Source organism: Callithrix jacchus, chromosome 7 (assembly GCF_049354715.1).
Source record: "Callithrix jacchus isolate 240 chromosome 7, calJac240_pri, whole genome shotgun sequence".
Lineage (NCBI taxonomy): Eukaryota > Metazoa > Chordata > Mammalia > Primates > Cebidae > Callithrix > Callithrix jacchus.
The window spans coordinates 149,138,867-149,160,159 of record NC_133508.1 but is presented as its reverse complement, the minus strand read 5'-3'; the positions used below and the strand labels follow the sequence as shown (position 1 = coordinate 149,160,159).

General features: G+C 49.0%; 1 protein-coding gene across 2 annotated transcripts; it reads left to right on the top strand.

The window, feature by feature from the left end:
- The first annotated feature begins 3,358 nt into the window (after positions 1-3,358).
- DENND2D (DENN domain containing 2D) lies at positions 3,359-20,804 on the top strand. 2 transcript variants are annotated; one of them, XM_035252452.3, is made up of 12 exons: positions 3,359-3,600; positions 8,429-8,604; positions 9,537-9,649; positions 10,246-10,315; positions 11,001-11,078; positions 12,221-12,361; positions 13,545-13,693; positions 15,907-16,084; positions 18,788-18,829; positions 19,244-19,328; positions 19,634-19,873; positions 20,304-20,804. In XM_035252452.3, exons 1-12 carry the CDS (start codon positions 3,543-3,545, stop codon positions 20,378-20,380), a joined length of 1,407 nt encoding a protein of 468 aa, XP_035108343.1. In that variant the 5' UTR covers positions 3,359-3,542; the 3' UTR covers positions 20,381-20,804. The 2 variants fall into 2 exon arrangements, with proteins under 2 accessions (XP_035108343.1, XP_035108342.1); XM_035252451.3 differs by lacking the exon at positions 3,359-3,600 and adding an exon at positions 7,577-7,836.
- Positions 20,805-21,293: the final 489 nt, after the last annotated feature.

The following is a 21,293-nucleotide window of genomic DNA, read 5'->3' as shown; positions in this document are numbered from 1 at the left end:
GAAAGGGAAAGCAATAGTTTGGATTCCCATGATGGACTCTAATAACCAGTGAATATCAGAATTAGTTTTTGGAGTGTTTCTTGAGGTTTCTCAGAAATTCTGGGAGATACGAGATACAAGCCTGGTAAAAGACAGTACTTTCTGCAATTAAGATAAATGTCATATCAAAGTGCTGGGATTACAGGTGCAAGTTGGGCACGGTGGCTCACGCCCGTAATCCCAGCACTTTGGGAGGCCAAGGTGGGCAGATATTGAGGTTAAGAGATTGAGACCATCAACAACATAGTGAAACCCTGTCTCTGCTAAAAATACAAAAATTAGCTGGGCATGGTGCTGCCCACCTGTAGTCCCAGCTATTCAGGAGGCTGAGGCAGGAGAACCACTTGAACCCAGGTAGCAGAGGTTGCTGTGAGCCAAGATCACACCACTGCACTCCAGCCTGGGTGACAGAGCGGGACTCTGGAGCTGAGACTACAGTGACTTGAGGATTAAAGCTATGTATGAAATTTGGAATTTGTATTACAAATATATTCTTTCTAATCCTCACAACTCCCCTGCAAGATGATTTTATTATAGCAGAAAAGCGAGGCTAAGTGCAATGCCTAACCCAAGGCTACAGGGCAAGCAAGAGGCAGAGCGGGCTGAGGTCCAAGTTTGTCTGTGTCAGACCCCCAGGCTCATTCTGTTATGTCATAATGACTGCCTGCTTGAATACAACTTATTTGCGTGCTTCCTTTCAAGACTTTCAAAAAAAGAAGCTAGGGTCATTGCCCTCTACTCTACAGCCGGACTAGGAGAATGACCCAAGGGACAGTGGAAAATGGCAGCTACAAGAAGGAAAAGAACCTTTCGTCTTAGCAGAAACTGAGGCTTCCTGTGGTATCCTTTACCTTCTTGCTACCTTATCCACACATTTATCAACATCTATAGCCATTTTCATCTCTTTTTCCCTCAGATAAAGTTTGTTTTTCCGGGCCAGGTGTGGTGGCTCATGCCTGTAATCCCAGCACTTTGGGAGGCTGAGGCGGGCAAATCACCTGAGGTCAGGAGTTTGAGACCAGCCTGACAAACGTGGTGAAACATCGTCCCTACTAAAAGTACAAAAGTAGCTGGGCATGGTGGCATGCGCTTGTAATCACAGCTACTCAGGAAACTGAGGCAGGAGAATCGCTTGAACCTGTGAGATGGAATTGCAGTAAGCCGATATTGTGCCATTGCACTGCAGCCTGGGCAAGAGCAAAGCTTTCAAAAAAAAAAAAAGGAAAGTTTCCTTTTCCCATTTGAAGCCAAACTTCTACCTAAGCTTCTAATTGGCCCCCTCCTCCCTCTTCTCTCAGACTCTGTTCCATCTGCATACCCTCTTTCTTATACTTTAAATCTCTTCCCTTGCTGGTTCTCATTGCTATACCCATAATACGCTCTCATCTTTCCCATCTTAATCCATCACTTTAAACCAAAATTTTCCTCTAACTATGGAACAATTAACTTGTTCCTATTCACACTTCTCAAAAATGCTGATTATACTTAGTTAGCTCTACTTCCTCCCATCCCAATAATTTCTAATTTTATTCTGAACTAGCTTCTTCCTGTTTCATTACCTTCATTAATGTCACCCTAACATTCTAACGAATGCTTTGAAACTCTTTTTAAAGTCTCATATACATATAGAAAAGTGCCTAAGTGTTCAGCGCCAAGAAAGATCACATAGCAAATACATCTATGTATCTGCCACCTGGTTAAGTAACAGGACGTTACCAGCACCCTAGAAAGAGACCCTATGGTATTTCCTAATCATTATTTCCTTCTTCCTCCCTAAAGGTAACACCATCCTGACTTCTCATACCATAGATTAATTTCACCTATTACAAGTGTTATATAAATAGACTCTTACATAATGTACTCTTTGTGTCTGGCTTCCTTTTCTCAACATTACATTTGTGCAATGTAGCCATGTTATTGCATGCGGCAGTGGTTTATTTATTTTTACTGCTATGTAGTACTTCATTATGTGAATATACTGCGATTCACCCACTTTACTATAAATAGACATTTGAGGTTATTTCCAGTGTGAGTCTATTTCAAATAAGGTTTCCTTGAACATCTTGTACTTATCTTTTTGGTGCACGTGTACACAGCTTTCTTCATCTGCTTTTAGAGAAAGGAAGTTAGTTTGGTTAGGACCACTACAAAATACATTGGGGAAGTTAAGGCACAATAATATGCAACCAAATGAACAGGTGTATCATGAGCAGCGACTGTTCTTACAGAGAGATGTGTAAGACAAGGGTCCAGCCCAGAAAAGGTACTTGGGGAAGGGATATGTCCTTGCGTGCAGGAATACAGAAAGAATAGGGAACAGAAACAGACTGTAATTAAGTGCAAAATTGCATACCGCCAGAGTAAAGTCAGCTTTTAGAACCTCTGGGCTAAGACTAGACAGTTTAATACTAGGGCTGGATTCCCAATTCTGGCTCACCCATGGTGACTGGAGAGTCACCTGGAGGCCATGCCTGGGAAGAGAAAAGAGGGCTGTAGGTCTGGGAGTCAGACCCACAGATCTCAGACATATTTCTGCCAGAGTCCCTTCTTCCCTCTGCCTGCACTCCTGAAAGGACCTTAAAACATTGTGAATAAGGCAACCCCAGATGGACTCTGCACTTCCCAGCCCTGCAGATAATGTCCTGGGAGACAGCGGGGAACTAGGGCAGATCTCCCAGGAGGAAGTGAGCTTAACAGACCCACAATGTCATGGCTGATACCTGAAGTTTAAAGCCTAGACATATTTGGAAGTTAATATGATGTGGAAAGGGAGAAGGAGCAGAAAGGCTGCATTGAAACTCGGGATTAGAATGGGAGAGGGACAGCTGCAACAATTACGACAATAATAGTCCCTTAAATAACAACTTACAAAAAATTTTCTATTCCCGAACTTTCACATTTCTGTGAATGGCAGGGTTACCCCCATTTTGCTGGTCTGCCCAAGGACAAGTCTGAATGGAAGGCAGGGTCAGGTCCGTAATCCACATCTCCAGTTCCTCCTCAGGAACCCGGCGAGTGAGAGCCTAAAAAGGACAAGGGACCTGGATATGGTCCAGACGCTAAAGCAGTTGCAGGAGGAGGTGTGGAGGGGTTGGAAAGGTGTGAGGACTGAAAACTCCATCCTTTTGGGATTAGTTCGGAGCCACCTGGAAGATGGTGACTTCAGCCAGGACACGCGCGTTTGCGGGCTGCGGAGGGTTGGGTAAGTCAAGCCTCCCCAGGAGCCCCACGGAGGGTGGAAACGAGGTGGCGCCGCCCCGTCCCGGACGCGCGTCGAGCGCCCTCTGCCACCCCACGTCGCCCTGCCCAGGGCGAGGGCAGAGCGGGCCCGCCCAGGTGCGCCCGGAGGTTGGGCCGGAGCCCGGAAGGTGCGCCGCGCCGCCCGAACCTGTTCCCTCGGCCTCCCCCCGCGTGAAAGTGAAAGTGTCGGACCCGCGAAGGTCAAGGATAGGGGGGCGGGGCCAGCGCGGAGCTGGGAGCGGGCACCGGGCACTCCAGGGGCCATGGATGGGCTCGGCCGCCGCCTTCGAGCCAGCCTGAGACTGAAGCGCGGCTCCGGGGGTTAGTGCCGGCCGGGGAGAGCGCGCGGGGACGGCGTGGGCACCGCGGAGCCGGGGCTAGGGCTGGCGGCGGGGGCCCGGGGGAGGGCAGCACCGGGCGTCGAGATCCGGGAGCGGTTGGAGGGGGACTCAGGAAGCTACGCGGGGGCAGGTGAGCGGCAGAGAGCGCGGGAAGAAGGGAGAGGGCCAGGTGGGGGCGGGGGCGGGAGACGGCGGCCTGGCCAGGCCTGCAGGGGCGAGGGGGAGGCGGCGGGACACAGGAAACCGTTGTGGGGCCCCGGGGCCACGTGTCCTTCCATCCAGGAAGCTTGTGGTGCAACCGCAGTGTGCCTGAAAGCGCCCCGGTAGTGGTGCCCTCCCGGAGGCACTGCCTCAGCTCCCGGCGTGCCCGCCGCCCCGCCCCACCTCGCTGCCCTGGTACTCCGCCGTGGCCTTTGCCCAGTTCCTCCGAGTCCGCGCCCCTGTCCCTGTCCCTCATAGCCACCGGCCACTAACACAGGTCTCCCCAATGACGTTACCACCCCCACCCCCCGCGGCCAGGTGCCCCTCCGAGTGTGGCCTCCAGCGGAGCTGCGGTGGAACTTGCATAGCTGCTGCTTTCCAGCGTGTAGCTCAGACAGGGCACCCCCTTCCTTTCCCCTCAGCCCCCGCAACAGTGAAATGGATGTCATTACCCCGTCGAGGATTGTGGGGATTAAATTAGAAGTCAACTAAAGAAGCAGCTTCTTTTCTTTCTTAGCAGAGCCCTGGGGTTTGGAAGGAGGGCAGTTAGAAATTCATTCATTTATTCAGCAAATATTTGTGTGGTTTGCCACCAGCCTGTCCTATGGCTAAGCAGCTACGACCATTAAATACTTTGCTCAGAGGTCCCACCGTCTGAGGAGCAAAGAGTGGATGAGAAAGTGAGCAGGGGGCATTCCCAGACCACCTCCCCCTTCCAACATTGGCATGCCAGAAGGCCACGTGAGCCCCTCTCTTAGTCCCTTGGTGGGGACCCCAGGGAGTGAGGTCAGCCCTCCCTTCTTTGAACTGCAGTGACCTCTAAGTTTTGAGTAACCTCCTCTTAGTCCTGTTCAAATTCCTCCTGGCACACCCTGCCCCTTCTCCATTTGCAGTGTCCTCTCTAGACACAGATCTCCAATATCTGGCCATTCCATCTAGGAGAGGTCAGAGACCACAGGTTGGGACAGAGGGCTGGGACCATGCAGTGGCGGGAGCAGAAGGCAGGATGAGGCTGACATTGTCTCTTCTCTGGAGAGCACTGGCCTGGTCTGTCCTGGTCTTCCGAGATCCTGGGACATCTGTGTGAATGGGAGGGGTCTGCCCCCTGCAGCCCAGAGGAGACATTCCAGTTGTTCCCACCCACCCCTACCCCAACATGAGGTTGATGATTGTGCCTGAAGGAGCTTCCTGATACTGAGGAAGCCTGAAGAACTGAAGCCTAACACTTGTCGGGCCAGGAGTTTTTGCCCTCTTCATCTTCCATACCATCCTCCATCTGCCTGGGGATTCTCCCCTTCCTCTGACTTTCTGGCCCTAGGAGTTGTATATTAGGAGGGAGGGTGTGTGTGTGTGTGTGTGTGTGTGTGTGTTTGTGTGTAATTACCCTGGTGACAAGGAGTGATGTGGTAATGGTCCTGGGTTGAGAGCAGCTGAGCTGGAAGGGATGGACCAGCTTTCCAGATCAAGGTTCCAGCAAATATTCTGGAGGTCCCCTCACCTATATTCTAGTCAGATCTGGGACTTCAGTGGTGTCTGTGGGAGAGGCTTTCTGGTGGAGGAACAAGTGTGACCAGATTCCTGATTTCGCTAGAAAGGGTGGCTCCCTCCTCAACTAAAACTCAGGATAATAATTCCTTTCTAGGGCACTGGAGATTAAATGGGATGCCTTAGATGAAACCTAGGAGTTTGATGTGTTAGTTTTCTCTTATGCTTTTCTCTCCTGTTGATAACCCCTTTTGAAAGGGGAGAAAACTGTTTTGCTGCATTTCTTAGGCCTTATCCCCCAACTCGAATTACTTTCTTTTGTCAATGATTTCTTAATTTTGCTATTTTCTTGGCTCTTGCAATAAAGCAGAAGAAAATGAACTGAAAATGCAGCCCAAAGGATTTAGGGAAAGGCACAGTCTCCTTAGAATCTGCAATAATCAGTGATAAGATTCTGTTTCTCACTGTCCTTTGAAAACCTCTGTGAAACAGCCTAAGAGATGCAGCCAGAAGGCAGGAGCGTGGATAGGGAGCTTTCCTAATTCCCACCCCTACAAATCCTGCCAATTTTAATAGCTTTTGAATTACTTTATGCCTTGGTTTCCCCATCTGTATCAGGAAGACGCTTGTTTCTCAGAAGGGTGGTAAGGATTGTGCAACAAGTCTGTGCAGCCTGCAGGTAAGGTGTGGTGCCAGCTCCAAGTGTCCTGGTTCACTCTTCTCACCCATTAAAGCACTTGAACACCCTTATTTACTGTAAATGAGCTTGGCCACGAGTCCTGGCTTTTACTAGTCCGACAGAAGCCGGGTCTAGAACTCTTAGGAGCAAAGCATCTGTTTACCCTGTCCCAGCACCCTATTCTCTTCCAGAGGGCTTCTAATCTCTTCTCCTTTTTTTTTTTCCCCAGGCTGGAGTGAAGTGGCACGACCTTGGCTCACTGCAGCCTCCATCCCCCGGGTTCAAGCCATTCTCCTGCCTCAGCCTCCCAAGTAGCTGGGATTACAGGCACCTGCTACCACGCCTGGCTAATTTTTTGTATTTTTAGTAGAGATGGGGTTTCACCATTTTAGCCAGGCTGGTCTCGAACTCTCGACCTCAGGTTATCCACCTGCCTCGGCCTCCCAAAGTGCTAGGATTATAGTCATGAGCCACCGTGCCCGGCACCTGGCCTGGCTGCTTATTCTAAAAGTAGTGGCCCCAGAGGGTCCTTTTGCCTCCTGCTTTCCCTTTAAGGCAGCTTCCTGGCAAAAGTCTTTCCCTCCTTCTCCATGCATTTACTAATTCAGGGGTTTCTATGAGAATCTGAGGTGATTTTTTGCTATTCTTTCTCTCTTCTCTAGTCTCCAGACACAGCAGTGGACTAGCAGCTCTGTCTGTAGCTTGGGCAGAACAGCTGACCTGGCCTGACTGGGAGGAAGGGTGAGCAGAAATAGGGGTTGGGTGGAGATCACCCGGATGCTTTCCACTGCCACAGAATCACCCTCAGGCTGCTGGTACAATCAGTCTCCTACCTTAGGCTGGGGACAGTCTCCTCAGTCAGTGCTTCCTATTTGGGAAGAGGGACACTGCTGGAGCCCTGGAACAAATGGCAGTGACAGAACTCTCTGCCTTAGCCCACAGGATGTATTGCAGGGGGTGAAATGTACCAGTGTAGCCATTTCCAAAATATCAAGAACTCAGCTTGGAGATGGACTTTACTCTCTCCTGCACCATCAGAAAAGGAGGCTCTCGGGTATTGATTTCCAGAACTCCTTCTTTTGTTGGAGGAGTTAATGTATTTGGTTAATTATTAGGCGAAGTCTATTTATCTTAATCAGGGGAGGACAATGGCATCCTGGCTGCAGAGAGTGTTTGGCCATGTGCTCTAGGTCGGGAAGTCCTGGAAGTTCTAGGGTTCAGCAGGCGGCCTTGCTGGGGTTTTCGACTTCCATTGATCAAGTTGAGAAGTGAAAGGTCAGCAATCCAAGTGATGGGGATATAGGCTCTCTATCCTGAGACCAGCCAGTTTCCAGGGCCCATAGTCTGATGCTATCAAGCACTATCCACTGTTCTGAGGTTGTAAATAAACTCTGTGCACAATCTGCAGCCCAGATTCAAAACTCTTAGCCCAGAACTAGTCAGGCCTTTCTGACTACTTTCAGGCAGAGGTGTTTGCTCATGACCTTTTCTCTCACCACACCCTGGGGCCCATGGGAGGAGCTGAGATCTGCGCTGCAGTGCCAGGATGCTGACTCTCTTGGTGCTGGCTTCTGCTGCCTTCCTGGGTTCTGTCACATCCTTCTTGCTCAATCACTGGGTGCACAGGATGGAAACTGCTCTCCCCTGTCTGGAAAACAGCGCATGGCTTAGCTTCACAGAGTTGTGGCTGGAGACCGAAGCAGCAGCCCCTTTCTCAGACTTTCTGTCACCAGTGTTTCTGTGTTAGGGGAGAGGGGAGTCTGCTCTGCCCTGAAGGTCCAGCGATGGAAGGACAAGTGGTAGGCCGGGCATTCAGGCTCCTCCGACGTCGACTGCTCCAGCCCAGAGCAGGTCAGGACTGAACTGCCCACTTCCTTGTTTTTGAGGTGACCCTCATAGGCGGACGGTTTCTTCTTTGAAATGTTCCTTCCTCCTCTTCCTTTATATCTTGGCCTCCATATGGTTCCCCATGTGACTGGGCCAGGAGGCTTCCTCTGATGGTTTTTAAGACTGGTCATGCCCTCTGTGGGGCTAATGTGGTCACAGTCACATGTCCCTTGGGCCTGTTCTTATTCACCTAGTATGAGCTAAACTCTCAAGGCATATTGTGCCAGGACTGCCAGGGGCATCCAATAGCCTAGGCAGTCTCTGTGGTACCCTGGGGCCTTAGCCTTCTTGTGGCCTCTCTAGCATATTTCCGTGGCTTCTGCATTGGTGGTTTCTTTCCAGCTCTTGGCTTCCCATGGTTTCAAGTCTCCCAGAGCAGGTGTGGAAACTGCCCATTTGGCCCTGATCCTGAGTGTCTGGTTGTGCTGGCCAGTGTCCAGGTATCTCAGCACTGGCAGGGCGGCCTTGAGGTGCGGAGGGCACTCAGATTCTCACAGACTCCACTCCAGGAATGGATCCGTGATATACTAACTGGGCTCTGGTGTCTCGGTTTCAGGACCACCCCAGGACAATTCGAGGGAAGCTTTAAAGGAACCAGAAAGGGCCCAGGAGCACCCTCTGCCCAACTTTGCTGGGGGGCAGCACTTCTTTGAATACCTTCTTGTGGTTTCTCTAAAAAAAAAACGTTCAGAGGATGATTACGAGCCTATAATCACCTACCAATTTCCTAAGGTAAGGACTGAGGGAGGGGCAGGGGTAGCCAGAGGACTGGGAGCTTTAGAAGGTGGTGGGCATGGGCCTTCTACCTCCTTCTCTTCACCCTACCGGGGCTTGGGCCTAGAGCCTCCCTGAGCTCTGAGCTCGCTGCTCTCCATTTCCTTCTTACTGAGCTCGCTGCTCTCCATTTCCTTCTTAGCACAGCCCCAGTTCTGTTATCACTCGCAGAATTTAGGTCTAATTTCTTTGTGAGGGACTGACCTAAGCTTCCTAGCAGGGAAACTAGGAAAGATAGTTTGCCTTTTAGGGGACCTCATAGGTCTTCCAAATCCCATTTTCAGTCACCCTTCTCTGTAGATAGGCTTACTTTCTGCCAGACCTTCTAGAAGGAGTCCCCTCTCTGGGATGTGTGGGAAGGAGAGAGTGGGGCAGGCATGTAACTGGTGGGCAGGCATGTAACTGGTGGGCAGGCACAGCCCTCAGCCTGAGCCCAAGCATCAGACTCCTTGTCTGATCCTACACCAGGTAAAGGGGTGGGAATCCTCATTAACCCTTCTCATTAGCAGGTGTGCCACTGAGCTGGCCGCTTCTCTTCTCTGATGTGGTACCTCTCTGATGTTGTCCTCTCAGGGGCCATTTCAGGGCTTTTCTATATTCAACATGGCCCTGTCCCCTTCTTATGTAGATCCTCAAGATACTGAGGTTGAACTCAAGCTTATGTCGAGTTGACCCAGGAGGGGCTGTTTCAGCTTTGGAGTTGTTCCAACCAGACTCAGAATGTAAACTGCAGAGTGTTGGGCAAATGCACTCTTCATCCCTATGCTAGTGGAGAAGCTTATCCCCAGACTGCTTTAGAGCCTCAAAGGAAGCCCGCCACCTCTCAAGCCCTCTCCTCCTTACCTCTGCCCCCAGCTTCATATCCACTTGTCTTTTCCTTTTCCTAACAGCGGGAGAACCTGCTTCGGGGTCAGCAGGAAGAGGAGGAGCGGCTGCTCAAAGCTATCCCCTTGTTCTGCTTCCCAGATGGTAATGAGTGGGCATCACTCACTGAGTATCCCAGGTAATTACTCAGCCCTGGGCAAGGGTATTGGATTTGGGGAGGAGGAACAAGTGTGAGTTCTGTGGCTCCTGTAGCCTCCCTCACTGCTGTCATTTGTTGATTTTTCCGTCTGGGAGTGGAATTGATTCGTTTGTAAACATCTGGCCCAGGGTCCCTCAAGTCCAGGGATATTAGCTATCAGTTTGATCAGGCCCTTCTGCCCAGAGAGCCAGAATCTCTCACCTGCTGCTGCTTTTGACTCTGCTGCTGGTCCACGCCGGGCTTAGCAGAAGCCGGTTGGCCTCTAAGAAGGCGGTAGCGAAGGCCCTTCCAGCATCAGCCCTGGAATTCGGCTGCTGGAGTTTTGACATCTCCATTTATGAGTTGAGTGACCTTGAATTAGGAATAGCCGCTCAGAGCCTCAGTTCCCTCATCTTTAAAGCGGGAATAATAACTGAAGCTACCTCAAAGAGTTGTTTTGAAAATCAGACGAGATCATGTGTCTAGAGCTTGATTAACTTGACTCCTATGGGTAATCAGCTCCCCTAATGCTGACCACTTTCCTGTTTCAGAATCTGGTGAGCAATGCAAATCAAGGCTTGTCTGCTCTTTCTTAGGGAGACCTTCTCCTTCGTTCTGACCAATGTGGATGGGAGCAGAAAGATTGGATACTGCAGGCGCCTATTGGTCTGTGCAGCCTAGAACTGCCCCTTCCTTTCTGAAGCCTGCTCAGCTCCACAGCTGGGCTTGCTCAAGCAGAGCTGCAGAAGTCCAGTCTTGTTGGCAGCACTGGTTGTAGAGAGAGCACAGCCCAGGACCTGCTGCCATGCTAGTGCTCCCTCTGCAGCTCCACAAGCACGAGGACCTGATGCCCCTTCTCCCCCTGCTGGTTAGGCTCTGGTCTGTGTTCCTCCTGGCTTTCAGTAACTCTCTTTGTGAGAGGTTCCAACTGACTCCTCTCTCTCCCTGCTCTATCCAGGCCTGCTTACCTTGGCCCCTGGAGTCTCCCAGAGCAGAGGCTGGGATTTGGACAATTAGTTTCAAATCTTAGGTCTCAGGAGGATTCCCCAAGTCGCTTTTACAGTGCCTTCCTCCTTAGCTGTTTCTTCATCTCTAAGGCACACTTGCTCCCTCTCTCTGCTGACCCCAAATTGTGTTGGCACTGAAGGCAGCAGCATTTCCCCACCAACCCACCCAGTACCCTCAAGGATTTCTTCTTTTGACCTTGGTGGCTACTCTGACCTCCATGCTGCACCCACCATTCACCATAAATACCCCCTCCCAGCCCTCAGCCTTGTACTCCTTCAGACCCAGTTAGGAGAAGCCCTTGGGGAGGCTGTGGCACTGAAGGAGCCTCTCTGTCCCTTCCCAGCCTGCCGGACCTGGCCCTCGCCTACCCCAAGTGTACTGCATCATCAGCTGCATTGGCTGCTTCGGCTTGTTCTCCAAGGTAGGGGTGGAACAGGATTCCACAGGGCCTGTTAGTCCTGTCCATCTTCCGGGCTCTCTGACTGCCAGTCCTGCCTGCGCAACCTAAGCCCTTAGTGGAGCTCTTCTCCCATAGCCAGAGTCAGCGTTAAAGCACACTTGGGGAAACTGAGGCAAAGGGGCATGCGCTTAAGAGAAAAGTGTAAATTGAATCTAGCGGACTGGATTCCTTGCAGAGATAGCCACTGTTCCCACTCTAGCCAAGTAAGAAAGTCGCTGAAGTAGGACAAGAGGAAGAAACTCAAACGCCTTCTACCCTGAGGTTCAATTTCCTCATCTGTCAAATGGATGTAATAATCTTTCACCTTCCTATCTTGCTGGTTGATGTGAGGCTTAAGTGAGGTGATATATGAGAAGACTCTTTATAAAAGGCAGAGCACTGAACAAATATGAGGTAGTTATAAGACCCATTCTGACTCCTTCAAGGGTAGGAGAACAGTTGAGGTCCCCAGGACTTCTTCTGCTGGAGCTAATTTGAGTGCCAGTGCATCTGAGCCAGGATTTAAGCAGAATCCATGGGGGCCATGCCATCTATTGGTGGCCAAAAAGGACTTCATTATGCTCTGCTCCCAGTGGGACCTTTGGAGGAGGCGGGGAGGGAACTCTGTCAGTTTTGCTGGGGCAGAGCATTCCTTTGTGCAGTGTTTCTAGGGATGGAGGCAGTCTCTGACCCTGGGAATCTACAGCGGGAGTTGGAGGACAGAGTGGTACCAAGAGGCTTAGGCATCTTGGCTGCTGCTCCAACCAGCATGTGTGGACATGGTACCATCATGGGTGATGACTTTACTCTGGGGTGACTTCCCAGGGAGATACTTGTATGTTGGTGTTAGAAGAGGGGAAGACTACGGATTGGTAGAGAGAGAATTAAAAGAAAGAAGCTGGATAAAAGCAGTCTCGTGTGGGAGATAAACCACAGATTATTTAGCATGAGCCCAGTCTCTGCCAGGGAGGGAGAGGACCAGTTTTTGGAGGGCCCTAAAAGATACATGAGGATCAGCTGAACCAGTGTGAGAACATTATGATGCTTAGGGGCACATAGAGTCTTGGCCACCTGCCCAGCAGTGTCCCTTTGAGCCATGCCTCCCCTGGTTCTTTTCCCTGCAGATCCTGGATGAAGTGGAGAAGAGACATCAGATCTCCATGGCTGTCATCTACCCGTTCATGCAGGGCCTCCGAGAGGCAGCTTTCCCTGCTCCTGGGAAGACTGTCACTCTCAAGAGCTTCATCCCCGACTCAGGCACTGAGGTGAGCAAAATGGGTGAGACCTCTAACTGGAGAGGATAGGCATCTGTGGCACCTCTCACCACTGTTGTACCATTAACCAGGTTAGCATACAGAGAAACTGAGCCAGACAGGGACTGGGACTGGTTAGAATGGACAAAGCTGAAATCCAACGTGAATTTTCTGATTCTAACTTGATACCCACAAGCACTTAGTCATTGCTCAAGCCACCAAGACTTTTATTTATAATAAATTAACCATGTAAGTGAAGGCCTCTGGCACTATAAAGGACATTTTCCCTCGCCACTAGACTGCTACTTGCCCCCACCCCCACACCATTCCTCTTTGTTTGTCCTGTCTCCACCTTACACCCGCCATCTGCCCATTTCTTATCATCCGTCCCCACTTCCGAGTATCCACCCACGTACAGGGAAATGCTGCTGTTTTAGGGCACCAAACACACCGAGGCAGCAGGTAGAACACTGTTCTAAGAATTCCAGTCCTGACTACTCCCGGAACTCTGAAGAATCTGTGTACACCTTTGAACCTTGGCTTCCCCACAGGAAAACAAGGGGAGAGGCTAGAAGTTTTCACTTTCTCAAAAAAAAAAAAAAAAAAAAAGTACTGAATGCTTGCTGTGTGCCAAGCTATACTATTTTTCTGGGAATACAATGGTGACCAAAATGAGTGTGGACTCTGACCTTTTGGGACTATAAGTCCAGTGGAGAAGGTAGATGTTAAATAAACCCACCAGTGCATATTGAATTAAAAATTATGTAACTGTTGAAAGAAAAATCAGGGTGCTACATGAGAAGAAGAGAGGAAGCATCACATGGCCAAGACGGGCCTTCTGGGACCTGAAAGAGGATAAGAATGAAGGGAGCAGAGCAGTGCAGGAGGAGGGCCCACACTGTGAAGGCTGCAGGCAGGAAAGAAGGGATTGCTCAAGGAACAGAAGCCCATGTGGTGAAGTGCAGTGAGAGGAGCGTGTGCTCGGGGAGGCAAGCGAGGGAGGGTACCGGACCTTGTGGGCCACACTCGAGATAACATCAGAGCTGTCCTCCAGCCCATTAGCAGGGGAAAGAGAGACAGGGTTATATTCACTCCTTGGAGGAGAAGGAATAGAGGCTGGTAGAGGCCCAGCACTCTGGGGTCTGTGTGATCTTGCAGTGTAGTGACACCTTCTCTCTCTCTGCTTTCCCCACAGTTCATTTCACTGACACGGCCCCTGGACTCCCATCTGGAACATGTGGATTTTAGTTCTCTATTGCACTGTCTCAGTTTTGAGCAGATACTTCAGATCTTCGCCTCTGCTGTGCTGGAGAGAAAAATCATCTTCCTGGCTGAAGGTCTCAGGTGGGCCGAGCCCCCGAATTGCTCACCTGAACTGCCCAGTATCCCTGGGTTCAAGGGAACAGATGAGGTTCTCCAAGGAAAAACTGGGCTATAGGGCCCATGTGCTCACCCCCGTGTGTCCAGGTCCTTGTACTTTAAACCAAGAGAAACAGCTGTTTTGAACCACCCCCACTGCCTCTGCCTCCAAGCAGGACTGCTGCCTGGACCTGAGGAATGTTCCTGACTTAGCTGGGAGAAGGACAGGAAGTTTTCCTGGGACAGCCCAGATGGGACCAGTTAGGGTGAATGCAGACATGGTTTTGCCCTTGCAAGGCTGAGGGAGGGTGGAGAACAGGGGAGGAGGTAGATACTCATTTAACAAACATCGTGTGTCACCTGTTTGCCAGATGCCAAGCATTGGGAAGATACAAACAAGACATGGTCCTTCACCTGAAGGGGATGCAGAATTATATAGTGGTTGAAAGCATAGGGGTTGAGATCAGCGGAATTAGGAGGTTTAAATCCAGTTCTTCTACTTTTAGCTATGAGGTTCCCCTTAGGTTAGTTTGTTAACTTCTTGAAAATGGAAATAATGATTGTGATGACCTCATCAGGTTGTGCAGAGGATTAAATGAAAACATGCACATTAGGTACCTAACACCCTGCCGAGCACATGTGGCTTAGTGCCAGCTGCTACCCTTCAGTTCAGCTGAGTATATCCCAGTGTTAATGGAAGCAGGGTACTGTTATATCAGGGTCTCTCCCTCTTAGGGGCTTCAAATCTGAGAAGGACATGGGAAGATGTAATAGAATGGAGAATGAAAAAAGTCATAAAATAGTAGGGGTAGGGGTGGACTTTCTATTCATATCTGGGGAGGGAGAAAACCAATGATTTTAGGTTGACAACCCTGCTTTTATCTTTTCTGGAAGAAGAAAAGGCTGTTAGGGAGTCAGTAGAAATCACAGGCTCAGCTGAATGTCATGGGTTCCAGAGCGGAAACTTGGGCAAGCAATGGGGTCTCTGTGTTGAAGACTCTGTAAAAATGGGTGATGACCAAAAAGGAACTAGTTGTAGGTAGTCCTGGAAGGGAGTGGCATCATCTTTGGCTTTGGAAAGAGCTCTTTCACTCCCAGCCCTGAATGGCAACCAGAAGTGCCTGTGACTAGAGCTGGGATTCTGCCTTTCCTCCTTAAATCAGTGTTTGGGAAGTGGACCTTGGCAGGATTTACCTCTCAGACGTTTACTTTCTTTAGGGAAATCCTACCACTCCCTACTTCCTTCCCACACTGAGTTTTTCAGCTCTCCGAAGCTCAGATAGGGAGGGGACTTCCAGTCAGTCTAGGCCTTGGCTGGCCTCTCAGAGACTCAAGTTTGCTAATTCAGGAAGTGCTAGCTTGAAACCAAGAACTGAAACAAGGATTCCCGCATCTGTGCTTTTATTGGCCTTGACTTTGAAGCAACTTGGCTGCAGTAAAGAACAGCCATGAAAGCCAGTGGAGAAAAGAGCAGACAGAGTGGGGTTGTGTGTGTGTGTGGTGGCATGAGGAGTAGGGCCAAGCTGTGACTGGGGCAGGCGTGAAGAGGGATGTTTTACTGCTAGGTCTTGAGGAGCCATCTTTGTGGGACTTTCCATGCAGGAATTGCTGGGCAGAGGTTCCTAGAACCTGGGAATTTCCCAAGTTACTCAGGCAGCAACCTGGTAATCTCTAATAACCTTGAGTGCCCAGAGGAGGCTGTGTAGGGCAAAGGCTGGGGATGAGGGTGGATAGCCATAGGGAGGTAAAAAGGCTTTCCTCTCTGCTGGGCCCCCAGCGCTTACATGTTTGTCTCTTAACTACACTGAATTCCTTAAAAGCAGGGTCAGTGTCTTACTCTTCCAGGTATCCTCATCCTAGGGGCTCAATCAATTATCTGCTTGAATGAAAGCAACTCTTCTTCTCTCTCCTCTTTGGAGTCACTATTATTTTTGGCCAATAGTAAGTTGAGAAGACTAACTGGGAAAAGAAGGATCGAATCAAGGCCCCCTCTTAATAGTGGAGCCTCAGCCTCTCTAGTTTCTGTCCCTCCCTTCCAGCAATGTACGTTCAAGCTCTGTGTCCAGCATGGTCCCCAGACTTGCCTTTCTGCCACGGGCGTGGGCAGCACTGCTGTAGTTGCTGGTGGTGTTGGGTGATGAGGGGTGTGTAGCATGGAGGTGCAGGCCCTGACTCTCGTCCTCTGTGCTCTGTCCTAGCACCTTGTCTCAGTGCATCCATGCTGCCGCTGCACTGCTCTACCCCTTCAGCTGGGCACACACCTACATCCCTGTTGTCCCTGAGAGCCTTCTGGCCACCGTCTGCTGCCCCACCCCCTTCATGGTTGGAGTACAAATGCGCTTCCAGCAGGAGGTCATGGACAGTCCTATGGAAGAGGTATGATGTGGCACGAAGAGGGCACGATTTGGAGCCAGGCAGACTGGGATTCAGATCCCAGCTTTGCTGCTTATAGCTGTGTGATTAGGGGCAAGTTACCTTACCTCTTTAAGCCTGAGATTTCTCATCTTAAAATGGTGACAACAGTGTTCAGTTCTTAAGGATTCTGGGGAAACCGCCTGTGTAGGGCTGTAGGGTCCGTGTGCCCACCCTCCTGTGTCTGCGTGATCTTGCAGTGTAGTGACACCTCTTTCTTTAGTTTCTGTATCCTAACCTACCACCTGACACATGTTTGATGCTCAATAAATGCAGGCTCCCTTCTGAAGGATTTCCCTTTAGACTTAAGGGGCAGTGGATAGCTTATTCAGGGGTCATCAGACTGTTCTATGCCAGCTGGCCCTATTGAGCAGTCACTGGGGGGTTCCATCTCATCCAAATAGATGACACAGCTGGTCTATACAACACACACCCCACTGGAATGTATTTGAATTCCTTGGAAGTGAGCTAACATCGCCCCCTGGCAAACTATTGGTCTTGAACATGCAGGTTTTTGCAGCAAGTCATCTTTCTGAGAAGCTCAGAGCTAAGGTTGGTTAATGAGGATATAGGTCTAAATCCTCTTTGATTTTGTTAGTTTCTTATATCTTGGCAGTGCCCCAGACACACCAGAGGACTCAGTTGTGAAAATGGACGCCAAAAGCATAAATCTATCCCCAGTGTTGGAAAAATAACTCAAAACATGTGCTTTAGAGTTGTCAGTAGGGACTCTGAAAAGAGAGCATGTTATTATATCTGAAGCCAGAAGAGGGACTTGGGAATGTCCGTCCTGGCTATAAACATTGACTCACTAGAGCCTACTAAGGGGAGAGTAGGAGTCTAAAAGTCAGCTACTGAAGAGGCATGTAGGATTTCCCCATTTATGTAAGAGATAACTGAGTTCCAGAGACTTATCCAAGGCCACACAGACAACAGTGGAACCGAGCGCAGCTAAAACCAAATCCCCTCCTATAGAAACTATTGCTGGGAAGTAGAGTAGGCTGTTTCCCTTCCTTGCTCCACTGGCCCCCTTGTCCTTCCTTAGGACTGCTGAGTACACATGCCCTTTGAACCAGCCTTAGCCTTGTGACTAACTGGGATAGAGTATTAGCCCCATGTTTAGCAGTAAACATTTAAATTTGCTAACCCCAGAAGTTATGAAACTTCCTGATTCTGCAGCTCCAGCTCCCTGGAAGCTGTGACTCCTCTCCTGATGGCCACTCAGACTCTGGCTTTTGGTAAGGGATTACTCCCCAGACAATATCCCCAAATACTGGAAAGATTTCTGGGAACAATCTTGAAAAACAAATTATTTATACACACTCTTTCCTCCCAATCCCTCAAAGGAACAGCCTTCCCTTCATGAAGGCATCTGAGCCTATGTATACAAGTGATTTCAGGCCTGGACTAGTTCAACTTTTCTCCCCTGACGACAGATAATTACAGAGCATGCTCTGTTTTTTGGCATACTTTGTCCACTCTCTCTTTCCTTGTATTTGGAAGAAGGCACAATGGAGGGATCATTCTTTCTATTGTCAAGACCAAGGGTCACAAATGCAAAAGAAAGGCCCAGCAGTCATTTAAATGACCAAGACAGGAGTTTGGTAATTACAGTAAACTGGTGAGAACACGCCCTGCCTAAAGCAGACAGGTGCTACTCAATTCCATCTGAGTGTTGCCCTTTAGAAATGTGGACCAGTCAGGTCTCCTGACTTTTCAGGAGAGGCCCCAAATCCAAGTTTTATGTGAGATAGTCCAGTTTAAATATTGGAAACCAATTCAATTATTTAAAAATACTGTGAGGATCAAAGAAACAGATCTGCTGGTTGGAATAACCCAGTGGGATGCCTATTTGTAATCTCTGGTCTAGACTGAAGGCTCCCTGGGCAGTGACAGAGCCAGTGCTAAAACTGAGGTCCCCAAGTTCCAGCCCGGTGCTTATCTCACCTGAGGACTGTAGACACATGTTATCCTCACTTCCTTTCCTTCCCTCTTTCTGTTGATCCTGGGCTTACTTCCTTCCTTTGCTGTTTCCTGCTGGAAAGCACAAAGCTCCGAGGGAGTTTTTCTAATAGAAAATTGTACATAAGTTGTTGCAAACATGAAAAAAATAGAAGGACATTGGTCTCTGTCCTAGAGAGCAGGGAGTTGAAAGGGAAATGTAGAGAGGAATGCAGTCTCAAGAGTATCAGTCTAGGCTTGGAAAAAAAGTGGTTCTCCTACTAGCAGTGTAGTATGACCTCGGGCGGCTTCTTTGGGTCCGTTTCCTCATCCTCAAAATGGAGATGGTGTCTACCTTATAGGACTGTTGCTTGAAATCAAAGGTGTAAAGCACTTATGTGTACAATGTACTAAATGCTCCATGTAGACGCAGGTTCTGAAGTTCATGATTTTTTAAAGGAGTGACTGGCTGTGATTTCTCTATGTTGTATTCCCTGTCTACCTTAGCTGCTTCTCCTACTCCCTTCCAACAAACACCCACACCCCTTCCCCAGGAAGAGGGGAATAGTGTCAAAGCAGAATGCTAGACAGGTAATGAGAACTGAAGATATTGATTCTGTTGCTACCTGGGCTGAAAGGTACAGCCACAGGCAGAAATTGAGATGGTAAATCCTCTGGAGGTCTATGAAGAAAGGGGACCAGAGAAAGCCATTCTGTTTATTTCAGGTCCTGTTGGTCAATCTTTGTGAAGGAACCTTCTTAATGTCGGTAAGTGTCTGGGTTCAGATCCCCTGCAGGCCCATCACCAACTCTACCACTCCGGTTTCACTTATTTCAACAAACATTAAGTTCTTTGTTGAATGAGAATCTGTGCTAAAAAGACCACATCTCTCTCAAGGAGCCCATGGACATAAACACAGATGATCTCACTGTAAGACAATCAGTGATTGTGCCTTTCAAGCAAGGGATATAAATCAAATACTACCAGGATGGAGAGGATCCCTCGCTAATGTTTAGAGTCACACTGAAGGACAAGAAACAGCTTCTGTTGTTTCTGTCCTATGTGGCTGATTATTTGTGGGTGGAGTGGGGGTGTAGAATTCATGACCTCCTCATGCTTTTCTGCCAACTCCCTTCACTCCACACTTCTTTCTGTTTGACCTCTGAGCTCTGTCCTTCTAGGTTGGTGATGAAAAAGACATCCTGCCACCAAAGCTCCAGGATGACATCTTAGACTCTCTTGGTCAGGGGACCAGTGAGTTAAAGAGTAAGTCCTCGGGTCCCTCTTATTTTGGGTCTCTCCAGGGAGTGCAAGGGCATGATTCTCAATCATTCCCTTCCAGAACTAAAATGAACTCACTCAGCAGTTCTAGACCAGCTCTAGAGACCTAGAAGCTAGGGCAAATCTGAATATGGGATTGTATTCTTTTCTAAGCAATGGCAGAGAACCCATACCCAGACCTCCTACAGCTTTCCCCAGCTTTCAGCCTTTGAGAAAGCTATGCTTGGAGGTGAGTTTTGGTAATTTCATCCTTCTTCTACCCTCTGAGATGGCCTTCATGTCTCTTGCAGCTGCAGAACAAATCAACGAGCATGTTTCGGGTCCTTTTGTGCAGTTCTTTGTCAAGACTGTGGGTCATTATGCTTCCTATATCAAGCGGGAGGCAAATGGGCAAGGTCACTTCCAAGAGCGATCCTTCTGTAAGGCTCTGACCTCCAAGACCAAACGCCGGTTTGTGAAGAAGTTTGTGAAGACACAGCTCTTCTCACTTTTCATCCAGGAAGCCGAGAAGAGCAAGAATCCTCCTGCAGGTACACTGTAAGCCCAGAGAGGGTTTACCTCTAGGATAAAGAGGAGGGGGAGGAAAAAATACTTCTCTTTAGAAACCCACAAAATAGCTGTAGGTAGACTTATTAGTGGAGTTGAAATGACACCCTGAAACCTAAGAAGATGTCTAACGGGCTGCCATTTTGTGGAAGTTACTTTACTCATTAGCTGACAGGACTGAGCCCTTTCCTCTGTTTTAGTCTACAGCTAATTCCTGCTAAGTACTCTCTGTTTATGGGCTACTTTTTGGACCAAACTTTAATGGATCTCCAGAAGCTTGTGAGGGCAGAGATATCCTGTCAGGGATGGGAGTATGGGGAGCACACAGGACATTTCTGATCCTTATTCCTGAGCTCATTATGGTCTGTGCTTGACCAGATTAGATGCCTCTAACACCTGTATCTGAACCCACAGGCTATTTCCAACAGAAAATACTTGAATATGAGGAACAGAAAAAGCAGAAGAAACCAAGAGAAAAAACTGTGAAATAAGAGCTGTGGTGAACAAGAATGACTAGAGCTACAGGCCAGTTCTGGACTTCAGCCCCTGCCAGTGTGGCAGGATCAGCAAAGCTCTCAGCCCCCCAATCCATAACCTCAATCTAAGTCTTGACATCCAGGTATTGCTTAAAACTGGTGTCTGAGATTTGGATCCCTGGTATCAATTTCTTGGGACTTTGGAGAGCTCTGACACCATGCTCACAGAACTGGGCTCAGAGCTGCATTTTTGGCAGAGGTGACACAGAGTAGGAAACAGTAGTACAGGTATTGTATGTACTTGGTTAAAAGCTGCTGCAACTGCCCTCTCCCATCATTACAACATCTTTAACAGAGAACACACTTTGTGGTTGAAATGCTCAGCCTCTCCACATAAGTCTGTGGACATGTAAGGATGAGTAAAGAAGAAAATCTTGTTTATGTGTCTCTTTGGCTTTTACTATGGGTGGAGAACCAGACAAATAAGGCAATACATACAAGAATCAAGTGGACTAGAAGTGGAGGACCTGGCCATGGTGGTCCTGAACCTGGGGATATGTTTGGAGTAACAGAATCATGGGGGGCAGCAGCTCCACTTCTTTTAACAGGAAGGGTAAAAGATACTGGTAGAAGCAGCAGCAGCAGCAGCACTGGACACAGGGTATCAGAGTCCTAGGTTTGGAGTCAGGTGTGCTTTCCAGAATCGTGGGAGGAGAGGCTGCTCACTGAAGGGAAGCAGCTTCAGTTTAGAATAATTTGAGGATAGAAATTTCAGTCAAAAGCAGCCAATGAAGAACACGAAGTGGCTCCATAAGTAGGTCTGTTTCCCCATCACTTTCAGTTTGCACTAGTCCTTCAGTCTTAGATATCCTACCTCCAACTGATCTTTGAGTAGCACAGTTCTTTAGCTAAAAGTGAAGGGCTCTCT

Excerpts from the sequence above, each read along its gene's own strand:
- DENND2D (XM_035252451.3), top strand. The coding sequence starts at position 7,770 with ATGGAAGGACAAGTGGTAGGCCGGGCATTCAGGCTCCTCCGACGTCGA. Across the intron at positions 10,316-11,000 it reads GATACTGCAGGCGCCTATTG|CCTGCCGGACCTGGCCCTCG; the intron begins GTCTGTGCAGCC and ends GTCCCTTCCCAG. Across the intron at positions 18,830-19,243 it reads AAGGAACCTTCTTAATGTCG|GTTGGTGATGAAAAAGACAT; the intron begins GTAAGTGTCTGG and ends CTGTCCTTCTAG.